Raw genomic sequence first — 22,090 nt, 5'->3', positions numbered from 1 at the left:
GGTTCATATCTATAACCCCAGCCAATTGGAAAGCAGAGATGGGAGGATCATGGTTTGAGGCCAGTCAGGCAAAAAGCTATCAAGACTATCTCAGACAACAAGCCAGGCATGGTAGTTCTTGTCAGCAATCCCAGCCTTGCAGGATGAAGAGGTAGGAGGTTTGCATTCTGAGGTCAGCCTGGGCAAAAACACAAGACCCTATTTAAAGCAATAGGGCTGGGTAAAGATCAAATCCCTGAAATACCAAACAGAAAAAGTAATGAATATTAACTAACCAAAGGCTATTAAAAAAAGACAATCAGCAAATTAATAGACTTCCAGCCAGACTGATAAGAAAAAAGAAACTAGAAGCAAATCACCATTATTAGAAATGAAATAGCTGACATTATTACATTTTGTGTAGATAAAACAGTTTGCTATTTTCCCATAAAGCACACATATGCTTAATGAATAACACGGTCATTTCTTTCCTACATAAAACATTAATATATGTCCAAAAATAGGCTTGGAAAATTATCTTCAAAGTAGTTTTACTTGGGTAATATTCATTCAGTAGAATACTACTCAGCAATAAATGTCAAAAAACCATGCAATAGCTTGGTATCACTAAAACACTATGTTAAGGGTAAAAGAAGTTACACAGGAAAGACCATATACTGTAATTGTTGCATGTATGAAGCTCTTTTTCTTGACAAAATGAGGTGAATGTCTGTCTGGGGCCATGACAGAACTTTCTATTGAGGTTTAACTATTTTATAACTTGTGGTGGTAACCAGGTATAGACATTTGTCAGGACATCATCGTATCATTGATAATCCCTAATTCTATTCTGTATACATTAAACCTGGATTTTAAAACAAATTACAAAAACTTCTGAAAAATCTCAATAGATTACAAAACTACCTTCTGCCATATATTGTCAGAATGTTAAAGAAGAAATCTTTCTTAAATTTTGAGTAACTGTAATAAATATTATGATCTTCCAAAGGTGAAAATATCCTAATTCCCAAAAGCTGCAAATATGTTACCTTTAATGATGAAAGAAACTTTGCAGATGTGATTAATATTAAAGATCTTGAGATAGGAAGATTATTCTGTTTTTCCAGGTAGGCGCGCTTCCTATTTCTCTGCCTTCCCTCACCTCTCCATTTCCTGTTCCCATGGTCCCAGATAACCACTATTCTACTGTCTGCTCCTGTAAGTTGGACTATTTTATATTCCACATATAAGTGAAATCACATTGTCTTTTCTTTTTGTGTCTGGATTATTTTACTCAATATAATTTCCTCCTAGTCCAGTCACGCTATCAGAAATTGTAGAGTTGTCTTGTATTTTTTAAGGCCAAATGGTATTTCATTGTGTGTGTGTGTGTGTGTGCGCGCGCGCACGTGTGCGCCTTAGCACACAGTTGTCCGCTCATCTGTGTGTGGACATTTAGCTTGTTTCAACACCTTGGCTATTGTGAATAGGGCTTCAATGAATATGAGAGCACAGATGACTCCTCAAGAGTCTTGTTTCAATTCCTTTTGATCAATACCAAAAGTGGAATTTCTGAGCTCCTATAGTAGTTCTATTTTCAATTTTTGAGGAACACTGATACTGTTTTCCATAATGACTACAAACAATTTGCCAGAATTCCCTTTTCTTGCCTCCTCACCATTTATCTTTGAAAATATAAGCTATGTGAATGGATGTGAGGTGACATCATTGTACTTTCAAGTGACATTTCCCTGATGAATAATGATGTTGACTACCTTTGCATATACCTGCTGACCATTTGTATGCTTTCGTTATATAAACAGTTAAAATGTATTTTCAGGTCCTTTGCCCATTTTTGACCAGGTTATTATTATCATTATTGTTATTAGTATATTAACTTATTATTAACTCCTTATATAGTTTGTTTTGGTTTTGATAGTACTGGGATTTGAACTCAGGGCCTTGAATTTACTAGGCAGGCTCTCTATCTCTTGAATTATGCCCCCAGCCCTGAGCCTCTTATATATTTTAGAAATTAACCCCTTATCAACAGCGTGGCTTGTAAATATTTTCCCCCATTTCATAGATTTCCCTTTCATTTTGTAAATTATGTCTTTTGTGGTACAGAACTTTTTAGTTTGATATAATTTTCCATGTCAACTTTTGCTTCTGTTGCCTATGCTTTTGGTGTCCTTTCCAAATTACTATTGCTAAGACTCACATCAAGGAGGTTTTTCCTTATGTTTTCTTCAAAGCATTCTATTGCTTTACATCTTACATTTAGGTTTTTTTTTACCTTCATGCTGGTCTTTAATTGATGAATTCTGATTACAATGCTATGGGTTGTTGTAGATATTTCTTGGAAATGAAGTATTACAGCAAGTACATGTGTGGTATAAAATAAAGATCTGATTTCAATGTTTTGCAGGTGGACATCCAGTTTTCCCTGTGCCATTTAATGAAGCGATTTATCATTTCTCCATGTTGTGTATTTGGCACAAAAAACGAAATTAGTTGTCCATATATACACAAGTTTGTTCCTATGCTCTACCATCTGTTACACTAGTTTATGTGTTTAGTTTTATGCAAGCACTGTATTCTTTTGATTACTGAAGCTTTTAATATAATTTGAAATCAGGAACCAGGATGCCTTCAGCATTATTCTTCTTCAAATATTTGATTGCTTTGAATACTTTGGTTCTCTTGTGGTTCTTTGTGAATTTTAGTATTTTTTCTATTTCTTTGCAAAATGACATTAGAATTTTGGTATAGATTACATTGAGTATATAGGTGGACATTTTAATAATGTTAATTCTTCCATTCTATGCGCATGTACTATCTTTACATTTAATTCTGTATTCTTCAACTTCTTACATCATTGTTACATAGTTTTCGGTCTACAGATCTTCCACCTTTTTAGTTAAATTTATTTCAGAGACCTTTGTTTTTGCCTTCATATTGTTTTCCAGAGTGGTTTTATTAGCTTACATTCCCACCAGCAGTGTATGAGGGTTCTTTTTTCCCTGCATCCTCACCAGCATTTGTTGGTGTTGTTGATGATGGCTATTCAAACAGGGCTGAGGTGGAATCTTAATGTGGTTTTGATTTGCATTTCCTTTATGGCCATTGATGATGAGCATTTTATCATGTTTTTTTGGCCATTTGGATTTCTTCCTTAGAAAAAGTTCTGCTTAGTTCAGTTGCCCACTTCTTTATTGGTTCATTGATTTGGGGGGAGTTTAGTTTTTTAAGCTCCCTGTATATTCTGATTATCAGTCTTTTGTCTAATGTATAGCTAGCAAATATTTTCTCCTACCCTATGGGTGGTCTCTTCAATTTAGAGTTTCTTAGAGCTTTCATCATGAAGTGGCGTTGAATCTTATCAAAGGCTTTTTCTGTATCTACTGAGACAATAATGTGGTTTTTTTGTCTTTGATTCTGTTCATGTGCTGCATCACATTTATTTTTGTGTGTATGTTGAACCATCCCTGCATCCCTGGGATGAAGCCAACTTGGTCATGGTGAATGATCTTTCTGATATGTTGTTGGATTCAGTTTGCCATCATTTTATTGAGAATTTTTGCATCAATGTTCATTAAGGAAATTGGCTTTCATTCTCCTTTTTCAATGTGTCCTTGTCCAGTTTTGGGATGAGTATAATACTGGCTTCATAGAATGAGTTGGGCAGTGTTCCTTCCCTTTCTATTTTGTGGGAAAATTTAAGGAGTATTGGTATTAGTTCTTCTTTGAAAGTCTTATAGAATTCAGCTGAGAATCTGTGAGGTCCTGGACTTTCTGTTTTTGGGAGACTATTGCTGCTTCAATTTTATTGCATGTTATAGATCTGTTCAGGTGGTTAATATCTTCTTCGTTCAGTTTTGGATGGTCATATTTAGAAATTTGTCCATTTCTTCAAGATTTTCAAATTTATTGGAACATAGTTTCTCAAAATAGTCTCTGATGATTACCTGGGTTTCCTTGGTGTTTGTTGTTATCTCCCCTTTTTTGTTTCTGATTTTACTAATTTGGATCTTTTTTCTCCTTGTTTTAGTAAGATTTGCAAGGGGCTTGCCAATCTTGTTTATTTTTTCAAAGAACCAGCTTTTTGTTTCATTGGTTCTTTGTATGGTTTTTTTGGGGGGGAGATTCTATTTCATTAATTTCTAGGCCTGTTTTTTAAAAAATATAAATACACATATATATTAAAAAACAAACAAAACAAGCAACAATAATCTATGCGTTTCTGTAACAAATTTTCTCAGTTAAACAGATCATGAACCAAAATGTGCTAAACTAACAATGAGCATTTAGCACAATTCAAGACTGAAATTTAGTACACTCTGTTCTAGATCAGTTTAACAGTTCCATGCTGTATTGTAGTAACCATTTTCCTCTGAACTGTTCAAACAAAAAAGGTAACTATGCTTCATCTCTTTTTGCACTTATTTATATATTTTATAGTGTTTAACTGCATGGGTTAATAGAAATTAGAGTTCTATTTTTTAGGAAAATTCACAAGCTGACTTCCACTTAATCCATTACCCTTTATTTTAATTAAATGAAGAGGAAATTCTCCTTGAGAGTATATTGTCATAATATTAAAGTGGTTTCCCTTCACTTAAACTAAATTACTGTTTTACATTGATCTACATATTTCTGTATATTTGTCATGACAGTTCTTGCAAATTATTTGGTGTAGTGAGCAAATAAACTTTCCATTTTAAGCAAAAAAAAGAAAAAGATAACAGACATATACGGAACATACCATTCAGCAGTAGCAGAATACATACTATTCTCAATAACTAGGATGGATCATATGTTATGATGCAAAACTAATCCTGACAAATTTAAGACTAAAATCATATAAAGTATCTTTTGTGGCCACAGTGATATAAAACTAGGAATCAGTAACAGAAGGAAAATTAGAAAATTCATCAATGTGTAGAAATTAAATAAGTAACACACTTTGGAACAACCAATGGGCCAGAGAATAAATCAAAAGGGAAATAAAAAATATCTTGAGAAAAATAAAAATGAAAACACAACAAAAATTTGTTGGATGTAGCAAAAGTTGTTCTAAGAGGGAAATTAAAAGTGATAAATACATACATTAAGAAAAAATTAACTTTATACATTAAGACACTAAGCCAAAAGTTTGGAGAAGGAAGAAAACAATAAAGATTAAAACAGAAATAAATGAAATAGAAACCAGAAAAAAAATAGAAAGGGTCAACAAAACTAAGACTTGACTTTTTGAAAAGATAAATAAAATTGACAAAACTTTAGCTAGATGAATTGAAAAAGAATAAAAGAGAAAGCCTCAAGTAAGTAAAACTATAAGTGATAGAAATTTACAAATGTTACCACAGAAGTAGGGTCATTAGAGACTATTAGCAATTACATGCCACAAATTGGATAACCTAGAAGAAATGGATAAATTGCTAAAAGCAGACAAGCCAGATAAGACTCTAAAATAAAGGAAATTATAGGTCACTATCCCTAATGATCATTGGTGCAGAATACTATCAGACAGAATTTAACAGGGCATTAACATGATCATACACCATGATCAGGTGAGATTTATCCCTGGGAAACAATGATGGTTCAATATATGTAAGTAAAAATAAATATGATAAACCATATTAACAGAATGAAGAATAAAAGTCACTTGATCATCTCAATAAATGTCAAAAAAAGCATCTGACAAAATACAACATCCTTTCATGACTAAAACTCAATAAATTAGGCATAGGAGAATTACATAACAAACTGTCTGAGATAATCCCATAGCTATCTTCATACTGACATGTATTCTTAAAATGCAGCGAGACAGCAATGTGGTCACACAGAGATGCAGTAACAGAAAGAGGTCAGAAAATGACAGCTCAATGATCTCTTCCTTGTGCTGAGATATAGGGAATTATGTGCAAGGAATAACAAAAGGCACCTAGGAGTTAAGAGCATCCCCGTACTGACCACTAGCAAGAAAATGGAGACCTCATTCCTTCAACCCACAAGAATATGAATTCCACCAACATCTGAATAAGCAACGGAACACCACCTCTCCTACAGTGTCCAAGAAATACAGCCTGACTGATTCTTGATTTTATCCCAGTGAGACCTGCACAGTTCATCTGACCTTAAGACTCAAAACACAGATTATCTTTTGTCCAAACCACTTGAGTTTTAGAAGTCTCAGATATTAGGGGGTTTTGAGTTTTCACATAGACTTTGTTAAATGAGCATCATTGATCAAAAATACAAAATCCCAAATGCTCTAAAATTAAGGATTTTTTGAACATTATGTTAGCGTTCAACAGTTTTCATATTTTGGAGTATTTTACATTTTGGGATAGGGATGCTCAACTTGCAAGTTTTAAGTCACTAAGTTTGTGGTAATTTGCAAAAGCAGCAATAGGTATCTCATTCACTGGCATGTTGAATGGGCTGAATTAGGAATAGCATAAAATTCAAATAGTGTTATTTTTCTTCCAGCACTAACATTTCTTTAGTTTTTATATGGCAGATTTCATAGTTTTTTCAGATCACATTCAGCTATAGGAACAGTGTCTTCTTTAGATCTTAGTCTAATTTAAACTTGAGTGTCACTTCTAATTTGAAGCTTCCCCCTCACACCACCAACACACACTGTTCTTTTTGCCCGCACAATCTGGAACCACCAGTGAGCAAATGTGATCTCTCTGTGTAGAGGAGAACAGGCTATATAATTAATCACTTTTCTACTTCTCTCTTGTTCCATTGGTTTGAACTCACAAGCTCTCATTGGCATTTTTACAGTCTTTCAGTCTCATCCTACTAAGAGCCTTTGCCCTGGAAGGCAGACTTCTTTGAGGATTTCTTTCCAAAATGACTCAAATCTGCTTCCACCAATGTCTACTGACTCAAAAGGGAGAAAGATAGCCTTGTCAGTGTCATTGTTGGTGCAGACACCAGCCCCTCTCTCCTGGACCTGCCCTCTTCTACATATACAGGCAGTTGTCCAGTGAATACTTTTCAGAAGGCAAGCTCTACCATTCTCTGTCTTTGCACAAGCTCCTAAATTCCTAACACATGTCATATGCCCTTGTGAACACCTTCATGCCCTACTTCAGAAGGGGTTTGGAGTGATCCTACAAATTTTGCAGCTCAGCACAATCAAGGTAAAGACTGAAAAGATACTCCTTGCATTTGCCAACATGAGTGATTTCCTTGGACTCCTTCCCCATCTCCTGCATGTTTGGCTTTCATGGCAGCAAAGCACTAGAGGGAACTGAGCAGAATAGCCAAGTGTTTAAATTCCTTTTAAAGAATTTTCCATTAATCATATCTATGCTATCTTGCTTTTGTCATATGAGCTGGATTACATAATTGCAGGGCTTCCTGCATTTTCACCCACATCTCTATCTTACCCTTCCTTTACTTCATTCAGCTCAAGTGTCTCCCTACCAGTATGACCTTCCTGAGATCCTATGCTAACAGAGCCACCCAGTTCAGCATCTCCAGTCTTCCCCTAGCACTGTTTCATTGCACACATTTTCACACAAACTTATGTCATTTGTCTATTTGTTTATCTCAGATAAACAAATCCAGTCATTTCTTATTTATAAGAGATAGACCTATATATAAGACAGATGAAGGCTGCAAATAAAGGCATGGTAAATGATAAAGCAAGCAAATACCAGAAAAGGGGAAAAGCTGGTTACATTATATTAATATGTACATGTATGAAAGAAAAAAAGTTACTCAAGATAATTGCTAAATATTTAAAAAGTTTTAATGTGATGTAAGAATCTTTATAATATTTTCAAGATACCACTGTAGAATTTGCAAGGATCATGTAACAAAATATGGAATATTGGAACACACCTGAACCGATTTAGGAAATTATTTAAACGAATATTCAAGAAGACCCCATCCTAAGTAAAAAAGGAAATAATGAAAGTAGAAAAAATTATAAGATACAAAATACATCTATAATGACACAAAATTTATTCTGTTGGAGTTATAAACTTGACAGAAGTGATTGAGAAAAAGAGAACTAAACAATGTGAGAATGAAAAGTATCCAAAACTAAAGTTCCCACAAACATTAAAATATTAAAAGAGGTTATTATGAGAAAATTTATATAAGTAATCTTTAGAACTTAGCTCCAATATGGAAATATCTAGAAGAAACATAATTCCTAATTGACTCAATAAAACATTAATTCCAAATAACTTTCTAATCATGATGGAAATTGAGTCAGTAATTAAAAATATTTCCAACCCCAAAAGATTCTGTGTTTTTAGAGGCAAGTTCTACCAAACACCATAGGAACAAATTGCCCAATTTTACTCAAATTTTTATTCAAAGGAGAAGAAAATAGAGATGATCCCCAAATCATTTTGATCTTGAAGAATAACAAACCAATTTAATTAGTGAACATATAAGAAAAAATCTTAACCAAAATACTAGCAATTCAAATCAGAAATGTATGAAAATGATGATAATGATAATCATGCAGTATTATCTCAAGAATAAAATATTTAATATTAAAATGTTAATCAGTGTAGCTCATCAGATAATAACTAAAATGATAGGATAATCCCAAAACTGTAGAGTATAACACTTTATAAAATGTAAAATCCATCTGTGATGAGAATTAAAATTCTTAGCAAAATAAGGATAATAGGGAATTTCCTTCACAAAATAAAAATTTCAATGGTTGTTAGTAAACATAATATTTAATGGTGAAACAAGTTGCTAGGAAAACACAGGAATTCTCTCTGCCATCAACTGTCTTCAGCATTATACCAGAGATTTTAGTCCATTTACTAAGATAATACAAAACTTAAAATGTTATAATTCCTGAAAAAGAAAAATAAATCTATCATATTGACAGATTACATTATGTACATATAGAAAACTCCAAATAATTTGCAGATAAATTATTAAAGTTAGTAAATTAGTTTTTGCAATAGTACTGACCATATGATTACCATAAAAACACCTTTATACATCAGAACAAGCATAAAATGTAATTTTTTAAATGATGATACTTAAGTATTTTTTCAAGGACGTGATTTACTTACATATAAATCTTATTTATCTTTGGAGAAATTATGAAACTTGAATAAGAAGTTCAATGTAAAGCTAAATAAATGTAAACAACATGCTCAGAAATAAATAGACTCAATATTCTAAAGACCTTAATTCTGAAACTCATCTATAAATTCAATGTAAAAAAAGAAAATGAAAATGCAAAATGAGAAGCTGAGTCTAAACTGCAGATGTAAAAGCAAAATCAAAATCTAGTAAAGAACAATAAAAGGTAGAAAACTACCCTAGTTAAAAACCTCACAAAGTTGATGTGATAAGAAGTATGTGGTACTGGCTCAGAGACAGACAAATGGAACAATGGAGTCCAATAGAGATCCCAGAAATGACCCACTCTCTTAGTGAAACAGAGTAATATGGCAGCATACCATTGTAGACCAGTGGGGAGATGATAGCATTTTAATAAAGTGGTGCTGAGAGAAATGATTAGCCATATTAAAAGATGAAACGGATGACGGGGAGAAACTGTATCCATACCTCATGGCATAATAAAAAATGTAATTCCAAGTAAATTCAAGACTTAACTATAAAAATTATAATTTTAGAAAAGAAAATACAGTAGAATATTTTTATGAGCTCAGGTTGGAAAGCATATTTTAAGCAAGACACAAAACAAAATAACAATGAAAGAACCAAAATTATCTTTTTGGAATAGATTATTTTTTAAAATGAAATATAAGGCACAACCTGAGAAGACATTGCTATACTTAAACATGACAGAATACCAATATTTGGGATATTTAAAATTTTTCTAAACATTAATTAGAAATATAAAAATGAGCAAAAGACATAAAGAACATTTCCTATAAGATTAGACCTGAACAGAAAACAGTGCCAAATCTCACCAATAACATGGAAAATACAAATTAAAACCATTTTAAGATGATTTTTATACCCACAAGGTTTGTAAACATTTTAAAATCTGAGAATGACAAACATGGACAACAATGAAGGGCACTAGGACCTTTTGTGTCCTGCATTAGGAGGCTAAAATGGATAAAAATGACTTGGAAAATCTAAAGGTTGCTTTATTTTTTATTGTTGTTGCTTCATTATTTCTTCATCACTGCACTTTTTGAGTTAGACATTTTCTAGTGTATTAGTTCTTCCATTGTATTTTTTCTTTTACTTTTATAAAAAAAATTTTAGTGGCTGCCCTGTGGATTACAATTCACATTTTGACTTTTAACAGTCATCATTTTAATTACAAAGCAATTTTTAAAACTTTGTTATATAGCTCGATTTCCAATGCCCTTTTCTGTTCTATTATCATACAAATTATATCTTCATACACACCAGGCCCATAAGCACACATCTATAATTATTGTTTTAATCTTAAATCAGAGAAAAGGAGCAACAAACAACAAAAACACATTTATACTGTAATTTGTATTTACTTGTGTACTTACTTTTACTGGTGCCATTTATTCTTGTGGACTCCAGGTACTCTCTAGTGTCCTTTCATTACAACCCAAAAGATGCCCTTTAGTATTTCAAATAGGTCTTGTTAGCTAGCAGTAAATACTCTTAGTTTCTCCATGTCTAAGAACATCTTTTATTTAACTACTATTGAAGCACAGTTTTATTGGGCATAGAATTCTTAATTGATGGTCTTTTTCTTTTAGCACATTAAATAAGTCATCCCACTGTTTCTTGTTTCCATAGTTTCTAATGAGATACCAGTCATCAATGTTACTGAGGCCCCTGATAGTGATGAATTACTTCTCTCCTGCCGTTTTCAAGATTCTCTGTTGGCTCTCAACAATTTCATTATGATATGTCTAGGTGTGGATTTCTTTGAATTTTTCTTGTTTGGAGTTCACTGGATTTCTTAGGTTCATAGGTTAACTTTTTAAAAGTCAAATTTGGGGAGCTATTGGCCATTATTTCTTCACATATTCTCTCTGCCTATTTAATACTCTTTTCATCTTGGGACTCCTATGATGTGTATATTGGTACTTGCTCATGTCCTATGGATTTTTCAAACCATAAATATTTCTTCACCAGCTTTTCTGTTTGTTCTTGAGACTGAATGTTCTCAATTTTGGTATCTTCAAGTAACTGATTTCTTTTCTGCCTGCTCATATTTTATACTTAGTGACTAGTAAACTTTTAAATTTATGTTATTATATTGTTAAAATTCATAATTACCATTTGGTTATTTTTTCCAATGTATACCATTTTATTGATATGCAAAGGCACACATTCTCTCACAGCCTTATAAAAATGTTTTTATTTTTGAACATATTTAAAACATCTAACCATCTTTGTCTAGTAAAATCTGATATCTGAGCTACCTCAGGGACAGTTATTATTGATTCCTTTTATTCTTGTTTACAGTCCATATTTTTTGTCCTTTTCTTAGTTCATACCTTCTGTTGAAACGAGGCATTTTAACAAATAATATGAAAACTCTGAAATTTCGTATTCCTATCTGTCCCTGTGGTTTTTTGTTATTACGGTTTGTAATTGTTTTTGCTTGTTTGGTGATTTTTCTGAGGTAATCCTATAGAGTTTGTTTTGGTGTTTTATGTGGCACTTAAGTCTTCTTTGTTAACTTAGTGGCCAATTAATAACTGAGCATAGATTTCCTTAAATGTCTCAAGCCAATAGCCCCCTAGCCTTTGTCAAGGGCTGTGTCTGCTTTTGTGTGTGTGTGTGTGTGTGTGTGTGTGTGTGTGTGTGTGTGTGTTAGGGTACACTTTCAATATTTAGTCAGGCACTGACAACTCCACCTTGGGGCCTCCTCAGCTCTTTCCTGACCATGAACACAGCCCTGCACATGCACACAGCCCTAACTTGCATGTGTCCTTCTGGATTGTTGGGAATCTAATGAGACTTTTCATAGCCCTTCAGATTTTCCATTGTTGCCCTTGTTTGCCTATTGGTTACTGTTATCCACCACCTCAAGCAAAGTTATCAATTATCTTTAATTTTCTTCAACAAATGCTTCTGGGAAAAGGATTTTAACACTTTGTGAACTCTACATAAGATCATATAAAGGCAGCCTCATAAGTGGATCGTGCAAGAAAGCACCAGACAGGCTAAATAATGACAATTCTCTGGGAATGAGGCTTTGAAGAAGCTCCAGTAAAATGCCAAGTTACTGGTTTTCACTGAGAATGAAGGCTGTTATTTGTTAAGGCTACTGTGGTAGTGGAAAGGGGAAAATGGAAGGAGGGTGATTTAAAATTCCAGAAATGTCACTGTCTTTATTAAGATTCAGTTCATTTTTTTTTTTTTTTGAAACATGCTTCCTGGTCTTTGCAAGACTTTTGTAAACTTCTAGAGTTTTGAGAAAAAACAAAAATCCTGAAAAATTATGCCAGTTTGTCATTGCTTTCATGGAGGAAAGAATTTTCAGAGGTTTAAACTGAGATTTTTGCTCATGGTATTGTAGCAAAATTACTTTGGAATCTTACTTGGCGTGACTTTCAGAAATTTATTATGTGGCTAGCACAGGAGCTGGCTGTTTTAGTAATGCCATAATAAAAGAACAGGCATGTTAAGGAAGGTTCATGCAGCATTGCTCAAAGAGCAAAATGCTGAAACAACTAAAATGCCCAACAGAAGAGTGAATAAACAAATTATGTGTATAGGGAAATACTTCCTATCAATGAAAACAAATCAATCATAGGTATATATACACATGGACAAATTTTTGTAACAGTTTTAAGGTTTAAAAAAAAAAGAATGCTGAGGAAGAATTCATTCAATAAGATTCCATTTTTATAAAAGTCAAAAGCATGCTTAAAGCTATTAAAGAAAAGACAAAGAATTTTAAAAAATACAACAGATGGCTGTCTTTAGCTCAGAGATAGGAATGAAATAAGTACTAAGAGAATATTAATAGTGTGATCAAAGTTATATTTTTAAGTTGTATAAAGGATTTATAGATATTTATTTTATAATAATGATTTGTGAGTTAGGAAGCAACTTCTTGTCTATTTGTATATATCACTTATTTATAACAATTAAAGAGTGGATACAAGCCATTTAAAATAGATGATTTTAACCTTTTTTCCTTATAGATATGTGTGCTACCTGAAGAAGAAAGTCCTGATGGAGTGGTTGAAAGAAAATAGAGGATTATGAGATTTATAGACTTTGTTATTTATTAGCCTACATTTAGGATGTTAAAATATTGCTTGATGTCTTTGTGTCAGTATCTAATTGGTACTTTTAATTCAAGTTACATTTGGAAAATAATGGCAGATAGCATATAAACTGACCAACCTACAATAGGAACTCAGTGAAGACCAGGTATCATTAGCAACCCAACATCAACACTAGCCACCCCAACATTAAGGAAATCTATCATTCAGGGTTTTTATTGTTGCTGTTGAAAAAAATGTGAAAATGTGGAAGAATGAGAAGATAGCTAGGGCACTTTTAACTTGTTTATAAAGGCCATAACATTTTCAAAATAGAATTGAAGTGAATTTTTATAAGTCAAATACTAAACTACTTTTTATTTATAAGTTTAAAAAGTATGTACCTTTTATAGATACTTGTATGTTTTATATAGAGATATATATGTTCTTTCTAAAATGTTGCATAAAGCAAAAAAAAATTTTAAATAACTATTCTTCCAATACATGAAAAATTTCAGCATTTCCTTTGTTCCAGAAGAGCTAATTTGGATTTGGGCATCTGTAGATTTGAGGAATTCGTGTGTGTGTGTGTGTGTGTCTATGTGTTAGTATCTTGTGAAAAACTTGTAAGTTCTAATAATTTCCACTAAACTCCACTGAGCATTTCTGTTTGTAACAAAAATATACCGATTTATTGGTACAGTTTGGTACACATGTTATATTTAAGTGTCAACACAAAACCTGCCCACTTTGCCTGGATCATTCTTGTAATTATTCCACCTTAGTTGTCTCACAGATGAAGAAAGAACAGGAGTTGTCAGAAGTGAGGAGAGTGATTATGGTCAAGTTCAGCATCAAGCTGTGTACCATTTAATCCCATTTGTCTGCAGAATTTTCCTTTCTGTGCACTTTTCCAGTCTCCTGGAGTTCAGTGAGCTCCCTTCATTCATTGTCCATCTCTCAGTTTAGTACTCCATCTAGGCAACCCCCCCAAATCCAATAAACCTTTCAATTTTTTTCTATTTTCCAAGAAAAATTACTACAGTCTCACAAAAGTAGTATTATATGCCAATGTTATTTCATTAAGGTATTGATTTTCCAGGAAAGTAGGGTAGAACACCTGAAAACTGAAAAGGTACTTTTTCTTTTTGCATTTCTTACCAGAGAATTACTTACCATTGTCCCTAAATAAGCTCCCCTAATAAGCTTATATCTGAATGAATTAAACTGATAATGGTGAGTGATAATGCTTCTGCCAGCAGGTGTACTAGGCCTGAGGCATCAGCATCTGGGATGGGTGGACACTGAGTAAATTTGTGGTTGACTAGGGTCCTCAAATATGGCTTACTGCCTTAGTTAGATACATTCTTCGCTGTGACTCAAAGTCATTTGTGATTTCCACTTTGCCCACAGGGCATCCCTGTAGGTCTACCCAAATTATTAATAACCAGAGGTTATTGACTTCCCTTCACAATACCAGTGCCTGTCTTGGATTTTTGCTTTGATCTTGACAATCAGAAGATAAACCAACTCCCAAATCTGGAATGTTCACCAAAGTAAGTAGAACTTAGTTTTTTGTGCCTGAGTGTGCACAGTTGAGACTCAGACTCACTTTTCATTTACAGATAGTTTAGTGTCTGTGCCACAGACTTTGAACACTATCAATTCCACTTGATTTTTCAGAACAGGAAACCAAAGCCCAGAGAAGTTACATGATTTGCCCCAAATAGCAGTCTTTAAGTGACAGAACCCGGGCCAAGATTTCTTGATTCTTAGACTGGCCCTTATTCTCTATTCTTTTCCTTTCTTTTAAAACATGCCTGCTGATTCCTTAACATGAGGAGGAAAAGCATTTGTATGAATCTTTGTTCCTAACATAAATAGCCCATGTTGGTACAGCTGGTGGTCAGCATTCCATTCTACATTTTGTTGACACTTTGTTTGTACCTGACCATTTAAAATGGGTACCTGCCAAAAATGGAAGTAGGTTTTATTCAGTTCTCTTCATATATAAATCTGTCAGTTCTGCACATAGAGAAGCTAATAATGATTTTTGATGGATGTAAATCTTATGTGGGTATCCTTTTTGAGAAAGTTTCTGAATTATTAAATTTCTACAAACTGAAAATAATTAGAAATTATGAATGCTGGTTGTGCCAGCATAATCTTAAAATTTATGATTTTGTGGCCTGGCTGTTGTGTGCCATTTGAATTCTTTTGAAAATAAGACCTTCAAATATTCTTTTAAAATGTCAATTTATTGTAGTACATGACATCACTCAAACAAGAATTATTCCTAAAGTGCTACAGGGGGATAGGCAAAACCTCTCCATAAGTCTGATTCATTACCACTTTTGAATTTCTCCTTACCAAAAGAAAAGACTAAATAGTGAACACTACACTAATTAATGGCCCCAAAAAAATCTTCTGAGGGGAGCAGTTAATGTCCTGAGGCTGGTCTTGTCAAATGCACATAGACACATCTATTTTTAATACAGCTCATCAAAAGTTTGCATCTATAGATTTTGACTTCTGGGACAGCTCTACATCTTTTATCACACATGGAAGTCAGGTGTAATTGAATAAAATTCATTAGACATAAAGAAAATAATCCTAATTAGATTTTAATCTTAGATTAACAAAACTCACAGTACAGATATATTGTTGGTCATAATATATTTCCCTTAGGTCCTACACTCGCTAAAAATATCAGATCAATCAGCATTCAGATTGCGTTATGAAGTGTGTGAACTAGTGCATTAAAAAGCCCTGTTAGCATCAACAAAGTTTATTGGGGTAACTGCATTCAAGACACACATGGCATACCTTTAAATAGCACTGTTAAAATACCAAATAAAATGTCAACGTCTGTCAAGACTCTGGCTTTTATAAATTGTTTAGACTGGGAAATGCTGGGGTTTGAACATTGTTCTTTTCATATGATGTAAAAAAGAAGAGGCCATAAAAAGAAAAGAACAATAAAGCATAGCTCATTTTTTAAGTTCTTTCATGGAAAAACATACTGTGGATCATTACCCTCCTAATCAACAATTTCCTTCTTCCTCCCAATCCTTTCCGTCTGGTATTTACCTTTCTCCCCTCTCCTCTCTCTGGGTGGTATTCTGAGCTTATACATACTACTCAGTAATCATATTTTTAAAATCACTTCAAAGGAGAGTCCCAGGATGGTATGACAGATATGTATACATCAAGGGTATTTTTAACTTGGACCATAGCTTTACTCACCATTTCATGCTCTTAAAAACACACCAGTGTGCCCTGACCACAGAATATTCTCAAGGAATAGAAGGCCCTCTGAGGAGGACTGGCTACTACCTATCTACAGAGGATTTATTATCACACCTTAGTGAACATCTCTCTGCCCTCTTACCTCTACCTCCTTCCTTTTACCACACCACACTCCCCACAATTCCCAAACAACAACATCTCTGTTTCAGCTTTTTTTTTTTTTTTTCCCTGGATTTCCCACACTTAATGCAACCCAGACCTCACCTTCAGCTCTCCTGAGGCCACTTTGGAAGCCAGCTCGATGACACAGCCAACAGCCATGCGTGCAGCACCGGACGAGTGCAGCTCATTCCAAATGGTGTCACTGTCCACCTGAGCAAACAGTCAGAAGAGTCCGAAGAAAGAGAGAAGGAAACGAAAGAGAAGGCAGAGATGAAGGAGGGAGGAGGTGGGGGAGGGGAAAAGAGGGAGAAAGCAAATCTGTGAGGAAGGGCTGGCAGGGTAACAGCCTATGTACAATAACATTAGTCTTCCGTCTTGGCCAGCTGAAAAGGCCTTCTGGACATGGCTTTGCTTATACTTTTTCTCTGCACTGACTTCTCCAATGGAAACACATTCCTGCCATGCCTCACTGCCATTCCCTGTTTAGATTTCTCATTACAAACAGTATTACATAGGCCGGATCTGGCTTAGTTACAGACCTGCTAGAAACCAGGCCCCAGTCAGTAGATAGAGTAAAAACCAAGAGCAGTTAGTTATACATAAAAATCGGATTTGCAAGTGCTAGAGGGGGAAAATTCAAATACCTTTCAGACTGCAGGTTTACAGGCAGCCAAAGACAATTTTTAGACAGGTAGCAGTGGCAGGCAGTGAGGAGAAAGCAGCAACCGCAGCTTGGTTCTCTAACCAAGAGGAAGGAGTGTGTGGTCCTCCCACTTAAAATGTTAGCAATAGCAAACTGCAAGGAGTAACTGGATTTTCAAAGGAGAAGTTTAGTTTTTCAAACATTTAGTACAGTTTCTCAACAGGTTTCAGTGCTTGCTGGTTTTATTAAAATTGGATAATCAGTAAAATACAAAGTTGTTTCAATACTAGAGAGCACTAAGAATGTCCCCAGATTTTGGACTCCTCTCCTCTTTTTATACATGGAATAAGAGAAAATATTCCATGTATAAAAGAAATTAAGGATATGAAAATTGCAATGGTAGTGGTTTGTAGTTATCATATATGTCACATTTTCTATGTACAAAGTATTTTATAATATAAAAAGTACAGTATCAGATGGTAGAGTTCTCAAGTTTCAGAACACATAAATCAGTTGAAGAACTAGGAAATGGAATAAAACCTTTGTGACTACAAATATGAAGACTTCTCTGAATGGTCAATGGTGAGAAATACCACATGAAGCATACCTTTTTACTTAAAAATGACAATTAAATTCAAATACAATAAATAACAATAACACATACTCACAAAGCATTAAGCAGTTTACTAAGTAATTTTACATGCCTTTTCTTTTTCTCATGCAGTCCTTATCAAGTTAAGTGGTATTGAGAACAATGACTAAGTAACCATAAGTAAATAAATAATTCCATACAGACAGGCATAAATAGATAATTCAATACATAAGTAAACAGATAAGATCCTCTAAACAAAATGATGTTAGCAAAGAAAGAAGTTTCTGGACTCAGTGTTGGTGGAATCAAACCTGAGTGACACAGAGCCATTAGCTAAAATCCTTGTGCCTTGGTTCTCTCACCTATGAAAATGATCGCTTTTTAAAGCACTATTTGTATATGATTTTGGCCAGGATAAGTGAGTCACTACTAGACAAGGTTGGCCCTACTATACCCACTTTTTAATGCCTGGCATGCAGTGGAGACCTAAGAAGTGTCTGTGGTGCCCACTGCATCTCAGTGAGATTGCTTTGATGATTCTAAAACTCTCACACAGACCTCTAGCCCTGTCAGCAGAAGCCTTTCTACTGCACTACTGAGGAAACATGTGCTTTCTAAGATTATTCAGCCCTGTCACAGTCAATACCATCATGCACTGCTGTCTGCTCTACAGAGAAAGAATTATACTAGTAGATATTGTAACATAATCATCCTCCCTCTAAAACAAGTTTTATTTTTTTACTAAATCAATATAAATCATTGAAATTCATGAGAATTTATCCTTGAGAAAGATAGTTGTGTAAGTTGAAAAATAAAAAATCAAAGTTTACATCATGTTGTACAGTTTGTAATCAGTTTTTACATCATTATAGATCTACTATTGCCATAGAAAGTCTGGGTGAATAAGATTCTAAATTATTGGGAAGCCAAGAAAGACAAAACAAATCAATAAATCCCAAAAGACTTATTGGGTGACTGAAATATCACATGTAATTCTAAATACCTTTTTTATTTAACTATGGAATACATAGTAAGCTTGCTTGCTTTCTCAATTTGTTAAGGCAGTAGAAAATTTCCTTCCAAAAGTTGTACGTACTATACTGGATTAGAAAAATAATCAGAATCTGTGAACTCAATAGTAATAGTAATGAAAGGCATTAGTAGTCATAAATATATTTGTGTGATATCTACCTGTCTGTTCATACCTTTCTAGCTTCCTGAAAGCTTTCCCATAGAGATAATACTCTGTGCTATTAATTTCAGTACATATAAACCAGGAGTTAAGATAGTTTGGGTTCAGTTCAGCTAACATCTGTTGAATACCTAATATGAGTCATAGGATGGGGTTACTTCTATAGTAAAGATAGGATTGTTCTTCTCAAAGAGTTTGATGCACATAGGTGCTCAATGGATGTATGAGGTTTTGACCCACATTCAAAATTAAGGCTAATCCCCAAACAGATTCTTTTTAGGAATCTATAGGAATTATCATTCATTCATTTGCTTATATTTAAATATAAATAACATTTATCTAAATACCAATTGAACCTATTTTATGTGCATTTAATTTATAACTAAATGCTAGTAATGGTCATATGGATATAATCTGACCATATATGGGTAATTATATTGAATTCCGAATATGTGAATAGGTTTCTCTTATTTAGTTAAGACTACTATAACAAAATACCATGGGCTGGGTGACTTCTACAACAGAAATTTATTTCTCACTGTTCTGGAGACTAGGAAGTCCAAGATCAAGGTGCTAGTTGATTTGGTTCCTGGGGAGGGCTCTCTTGTTGGTTTGTAGTTGCCACCTTTCTGCTACATCTTCACATGGCCTTTCGTTATATTCAAGTTCTGCTCATTAGAAGGCCAGCTATACTATCGGATTATGAACCCATCTTTAATCTCTCATTTAACCATAATTATTTCCTAAAAGCATATCAAATATAATCACATTAGGGTTTTGGCTGCAACATATGAATTTTGAAGAGGATGATTTATCTGACAAACAAGGTTATATCCCAAAAGCTTGTTGATAATGTTAATTTGCACTCTCCCAAGACATTACATTCTACATGGTGTTTCAGGATCAAATTAGCTTCCAAAGGCAATCCACATATATTTGCCATGTCTTACAAGAGCTCCAATGATAAAATGGGGCACATGGCTCATGAACTCTTTTCATAATATTTGTCAGTAGACGAGACACCCATGTCCACTTACACTTCACAATGGTAAAAAGCATTTATTCTCCTTCTATATTCCTCTACTGGCTGAAGTGATTACCCAAACTATTTCCCTATATTAGTGATAGCACCAAGAGGATCACCTCCATATGAGAGTTCTTTTCAACTACTGCAGGGTTTCTAGACAGTAAGAAAGGAGATCTGGTAATGGAAGATAGTTGAGTTCATTGAGAGTGGTTCCTGGCATAGAATGAGATAATTAGGAACTGGACAGGAAGAAAAGAAAGAACAAAAGTGATTTAATGGAGATAGATAGAGAAAGGAGCTGAAATAGCAATACAAAAATGGTAGAAGTAGAGATCAGAGTGCTTAGAAGAACACTGGTGCTTTTTGGCTCTAGATATGAGAAATAGTATATTATATAATAGAAAAGACCAGGAAAAGGGGAAAGAAATGGAGGTGGAGCAGAAAACAACCATGCTGAGCATAACAGCTGGTTACTAATATCTTGCTAAGGTTGTTAAGACATGAAAGCAAATTATTAAAAATAGAACTACTGTATTTTGGGGGAAGTGTTTTTATTGGCTTTCTTTCCATGTATATGAACTTCATCTGTCTATCAATTTATTCTTCTTCTTGGTGAATATGTATGTGCATTTGTATTTGTGTGTGTGTCCATGAGTCAAAAGGGAGATTAGAATTGATAAAGAGAAAATGTAAAGAAAATAACACTCAAAATAAGATTTTTGTCAACACACATAATAATTCAGACTTTAAGGTAAAATATTTTTTTCCAAATTCCTTTATATATCAAACACTATGTCTGGTGTCAGATCATAGTCCTATGCTAGTGACAGCAGCAAAACTATTAAATCTGCCTTGTGAATTGTCAGAAATACTTGAAAGTAAGAACTGAGACAGGCAAAATATTTTCTTTCTACCCATGAGAACAAAATAGAACACTTTTGTATCACTTTTTTAAAAATTAACTTAAAAAAAGGGAGAACAGGCACATTCTCTACCTCTCTATGGACCTCAGAGAATCTAGAGCAACTGGCAATGTCAAGATGACAGAATACTGCTAATACACATCAGCAATGGGCAGAAGGACTCATTGGTACAAAGAAGGAGGAAAGGAAGGGATAAAGGAGGGAAAAAAGAAGGAGAGAAGGGAGGAACAGAGCCAGGGAAGAACAATAGAAAAAGGAAAGAAAAGACACAACTGCAAATAGGAGAAAAAAGTTCTGCATTCAACAACATATTGTTTTACTCATATTAGTCATTAGCTGAGGCTTCTAAAATAATTAGGGATATTCTCTCTGTATCTAGAGGCACAGAGGAACTCTAACAGGAAAAGTAAGGGCCAATAAAATACTAGTTACACATCTATTTTAAGAACACAGCCACTATATATTACTATCCACATCTGAAAGAAGAACATGTTCTAATCTTCCTGACTGGTAGTGAAAGAGAGAGAGGGATATCAGAGAAGAGGACTGCACTAAACATTACTTACAGTGCATGAGTAGTAGAAAGGTGACCTCATTCACCCGGTCATAGCACAGTGCAATTCAGGAAGCACATAAAGTACTAGAAAACTAGTATGGACAGTTCATATTTTCTCTTTTACTTATATACTCTCCTACTGTAAAGTTCTGTCTACCATTTATACAAAATAATGGCAATAATAATGGTCTTTATTCCCTAAAATTATTGAGAATTTATTAAGATGCTGGCAGTGCCCAAAGCTCTTTGTCTATATTAACTCATACAACTTGTTATAACCACCTGATGTTGATGTTTATTATTAAGTAGTTTCATAAACAAAATTCATGGAAATGATACAGTTAGTGATTAAACAAATTGGAATGAGGTAACAGAGAAGGAGTGTATTAGTTCTTAACCCATATAGATTATTACACTAGTAAGGTCAAAATCCAAAAAGTAAAATAAACAATAAAATGGATTATTAAAATCATAATCATAAACATAATCTAAACAATTTCCAAATCAAATACATTATCAAAGACCTGTGTGAGTATTTTATCTTTAAAATTACTGAAATTGACTGTTAAAATTGCTA

General features: G+C 33.9%; 1 protein-coding gene across 31 annotated transcripts in view; it reads right to left on the bottom strand.

The window, feature by feature from the left end:
• Hdac9 (histone deacetylase 9) overlaps window positions 1-22,090 on the bottom strand; it is an 844,179-nt gene that overhangs the window by 181,015 nt on the left and 641,074 nt on the right. For all 31 annotated transcript variants that reach the window (XR_012445228.1, XM_074065098.1, XM_074065099.1 and 28 more), the window contains one exon: window positions 16,683-16,790. Coding sequence is in view for 30 of the 31 variants with exons in the window: in XM_074065098.1 (XP_073921199.1) it covers window positions 16,683-16,790 (108 nt within the window). In the remaining variant the exon portion in view is untranslated. The remainder of the gene's footprint in view (window positions 1-16,682; window positions 16,791-22,090) is intronic.

The sequence above is a fragment of the Castor canadensis genome, chromosome 2 (assembly GCF_047511655.1).
Source record: "Castor canadensis chromosome 2, mCasCan1.hap1v2, whole genome shotgun sequence".
NCBI classification, from domain to species: domain Eukaryota; kingdom Metazoa; phylum Chordata; class Mammalia; order Rodentia; family Castoridae; genus Castor; species Castor canadensis.
This window is presented reverse-complemented; position numbering and strand designations above follow the sequence as displayed.